General features: G+C 33.3%; 1 protein-coding gene across 1 annotated transcript; it reads left to right on the forward strand.

The window, feature by feature from the left end:
• Positions 1-76: 76 nt before the first annotated feature.
• On the forward strand, positions 77-3,910 carry LOC117117477 (sialin-like; the record flags this gene model as incomplete). Its single annotated transcript, XM_033261779.1, has 4 exons — positions 77-153; positions 1,970-2,102; positions 2,481-2,722; positions 3,752-3,910. Coding segments are annotated over 4 exons (611 nt in total), but the record flags the coding sequence as incomplete, so codon positions are not given.
• Positions 3,911-4,134: the final 224 nt, after the last annotated feature.

Below are 4,134 nucleotides of genomic sequence, written 5' to 3' on the forward strand. Positions count from 1 at the left end.
TTATATCCCGTATGCTTAGGTACGTTTGGATTGGTTTGGGTGATTATATGGGCTACAGTTATTTATGAAAAACCAGAGGAAGATCCTTGTATTCCAAAAAAAGAGGTTGAATACCTAAATACATTTTCAACTAAAGATGATATAGGAACTAAGGTAGGTTCCATTATTTACTCACAATGTAAGGACGATGTAGATTTTAGTTTTCTGTATAATATTTTGATAGATTATGATATTGTAGAAGAAGCAATTTCTTTATCAAATAATAACAAAGCACCTGGGTTAGGTGTATCACAAATGAATTGCTTACAAATGGTGGTGATATGCTATTCGGATCCTTATTAGAATTATTTAACAAAATTATTACTATGGAGCAGATTCTACATGACTGGAATACTAGTATTATTATTATTGCTATCCATTAAAAAGGAGAAAAGATCTTGATAACTATCGGGGATATTGTTAACATCTTGTGTGTTAAAAATCTTTAATAGGATAATTGCCAAGAATATTTCACATTACCTTGAGAATAAAGATGTCCTTTCGGAGGTTCAGAGAGGATTCTGTTTATCCCATAAATGTCATGTCCATATATTTGTCTTAAAGAGTCTAGCTACTTGCTGTACAGAAAGGCAAAAATACATACATAGCCTTCCTGGACTTCCGAAAGGCATTTGATAGCATAATATGGAGAGACCAGCTTATGAAGGCTCTCTGGAAATCCATAGATTATATGATTCTGTTAAGAGCAAGCTTTCCTTTGGCTCAATAAGTACTGATATTTTTTAGGTACATCAAAGCAATATGGGTTGGTAGCCTATTTAAGCCGACGATTTTGTGCTATTACAATAGATCAATAGCTCTCCCATCCATTAATTTCAGTTGTTCTGTGTGGTGTATAACAAGTAGACATATAACCAAATTAGAGCGTCTACAATTACAAATGGCGCGTTATATTATTATTATTATTATTATTATTATTATTATTATTATTATTATTATTATTATTATTATTATATCCTTATCGTTGGCCCAATCTGTATACTTCTAGCTATGCTACAACTTAGTTGTGGTCCAAGAGAGTTAAAATATAAATATAATATGTGATATAATTTTTAAATTTTGAATAAAGGTGTGCTATCCAAACAAACGAGAAAAAAGTCCTGAATTACAAAACAGCTTGTATTGGAACTTCTTAAAGCTTCTGTTTGGCTTGAGCAAGTACATTATTACGCTCCGGCCAGTACATAAATTTGGCAATGATATGCCTAGGCTTATCAGTTTGACTTAACGGTGGCTTATCGTTTCATCATCATCATCATCATCATCATCATCATCATCATCATCATCATCATCATCATCATCATCATCATCATCATTATTATTAGGGAGAATTTATAGTGTTGTTGTCTACTATCCTTTAGAATACATTGTTTCCATGGCGAGATATATTCACATCATCTGCTGTTTGGGCGATTATTATTGGCTACTTTGCATACGAATTTGCATATTATATCATTATTACTGAAGCACCGACTTTCATAAATAGCGTCTTAGGAGCTGATGTAAAAACAGTAAGTTGAAATAAAAAAATCTTAATATCAATATAACAATAACTGTATAACTTAAAGTATAATCAGGATAAAGATTATACTATATAAAAATGTCAATAAAAATATCAATTATAATCCAATGACAAGAATTACGAACAGAACATATACATACACATGGACATATCCAAGGACATGGACTAAGAAGTGACAATGACAATGACATTTTGTAATAATGATAATAGATAAGATACAAGACAACAGATGGTTGCATTGGAACGTAAAAAGTAATAAAAAGTACAAGAGTCCTTTAAAATATTGATTATACCGTAAAAACAATAGTTTGATAATACTGACAATGATAACGTAATGACAACGATATTGATAATGATAATGATAATAATGATATTTTCCTGATACAGACTGGTTTGTTGGTATCAGTTCCAAGTATTGTACGCTTTCCTATCGTCATGCTGTCCGGGGTGTGTGCTGATTATATCATTCATTGTAGGTACTTAAGTGTTGCGAATACAAGGAAGTTGTTCGTAATTCTAAGTAAGATATTCTTGATTTATCACATTCTGATGATAACAATACTAAATGATTATGAACGCGATATAATTGTTAACTCTGATTTATGTCGATACGATTTGTATCCTACGAAAATGGCGCGATACCAAATTCATGATCATACATTACATGTTATTGTCCTCTAAAAATGACCCCAAAAAAAATTTAAAAAAAAATTTTTGAAATGAACTTGCTCATTTGCAGTAACATACAAATTATTAACTTAAGCTTTGAAATTTTTCAATTTAAAAAATAAGTTTACCTTGATTTTCATATTGAATAATAATATAAATAAATAAAAACACTTTCAGTGACTAGAAGTGTTTCTACCACTTTCGCTAAAATAATTTTTTTTTTTGACAGATATTGGCGTGACGGGTGTCTGTTTTGTTGTTCTAGCTTACGCTGGTGACAATATTGTGACATTCATGATTTTTCTGACGATTGCCTTTGGTGCGCTTGGGTTCTGTGGAGCAAGTATTTTACCGAACCCAATGGACATATCAAAAACATATTCAGGAATAATTGTAGGAATGATGGTTACTACAGGTGGATGTGCTGGATTTATCGGCCCACTAATTCTTGCTCTAATAATAGAGAATGACGTAAGTGTAACAACCGTTTATATATTAATAATAATAATAATAATAATAATAGTGTAGTTTTATATAGCGCACATATCCATCTAATGTAAGATAATCAGGGCGCTTGATATGTGGACTAGGAAATGTTCGAGATCAGTAAAATAGTTTGCAAGGAGATTATCAATAATAACATAATAGACCTTTCCGGAGTGTCAATCAAACTTAACAACTGACCAATCAGAAAAGCACCAGGATCGAATACGCGCGCGTCTCACAAACATGTGTTGTCCCACAAACGCACGAACACTGTAGGACGTTGTTGGACGTTAGCAACAATATCCAAATGGCAAGGCTTCACGGAAAGGTCCATTAAACTTTCGGTACACCATGTTTTAAAATAATTATGGTTTTTGAGATAAACCGACTGTTTGGTTGTCTCAGAAGATTTCAGTGAATTTTCAAGGCTATAATTTATCTGGGGCATGTTTCTGAGGCCCAGGGTGGGATGGCGTAGGCTCCAAAAAAGTTATTAAAATCGTATACCGCAATAACTCAGGGATGACCCCAGGATGTGGCCGACGGGACCAAAATGAGCGTGGTCGGGCGTCGCTCAAAATGTTTCGAAAGCGGTCCAGGGGGAACCCCCCGAAAAATACGATAATTAAGGGTTTCAGGGGGATTAGAGGCGATTTTATAGATAATCTGCTAATACATTATGTATAAAATACATATAACTTATTCTCCCCGACAAATTGTGGTTTTCTACCTGACAGCAGCTATTCCAGACGGAAAAGGTGGGGGGGGGGGAAGTAGGAGAGGGGCTGACCCCTGCTCCTGCACTAACTATTGTAGCCTATTCCATCATTGTGTAAATAAAACTTTCTTTGTATAGGCTATGATATGTTTTCCTGAATCTTAAATCCAGAATATCCGCCCTTTTAGTGAAAAATAATTAGTGAAATGATTGCAGCTGAAGGTCTGGAGTCTCAACCAAACTACATAGTTGCAAGATATTCGGAATCTTTCATTTGATTTTTGGTTTGCTTTCAGAATACATTTGAACGATGGTCTTCGATGTTCATGATAACTGCTGCAGTTGAATTCTTTGGGATGGTGTTCTTTCTAATATTTGCTAAAGGACAGAAACAAGAGTGGTCAGAAATTGACACAAGACAAAATGAAGAGATGAGAGCCCTAGTTAATAAATAAGTGATGATAATTTTACATGTTGAGCTAGAGTTACTTTACTATAATATTTCAGAATTGAGTTGGTGTGTAAAATTAATAATAGTAAGGCATTGCAGTCTAGTTCACGGGAATATTACGCCATGATAATTCATAATTAATAATTCATAATTTTATTAATTTTAATTTCTTCACAATGAATGGAATCTTACAATGAGGTAATGTGTAAATATTCAAAAACAAGAAGA

This window comes from Anneissia japonica, unplaced genomic scaffold (assembly GCF_011630105.1).
Source record: "Anneissia japonica isolate Jap-2015-1 unplaced genomic scaffold, ASM1163010v1 scaffold288035_len209932_cov175, whole genome shotgun sequence".
Lineage (NCBI taxonomy): Eukaryota > Metazoa > Echinodermata > Crinoidea > Comatulida > Comatulidae > Anneissia > Anneissia japonica.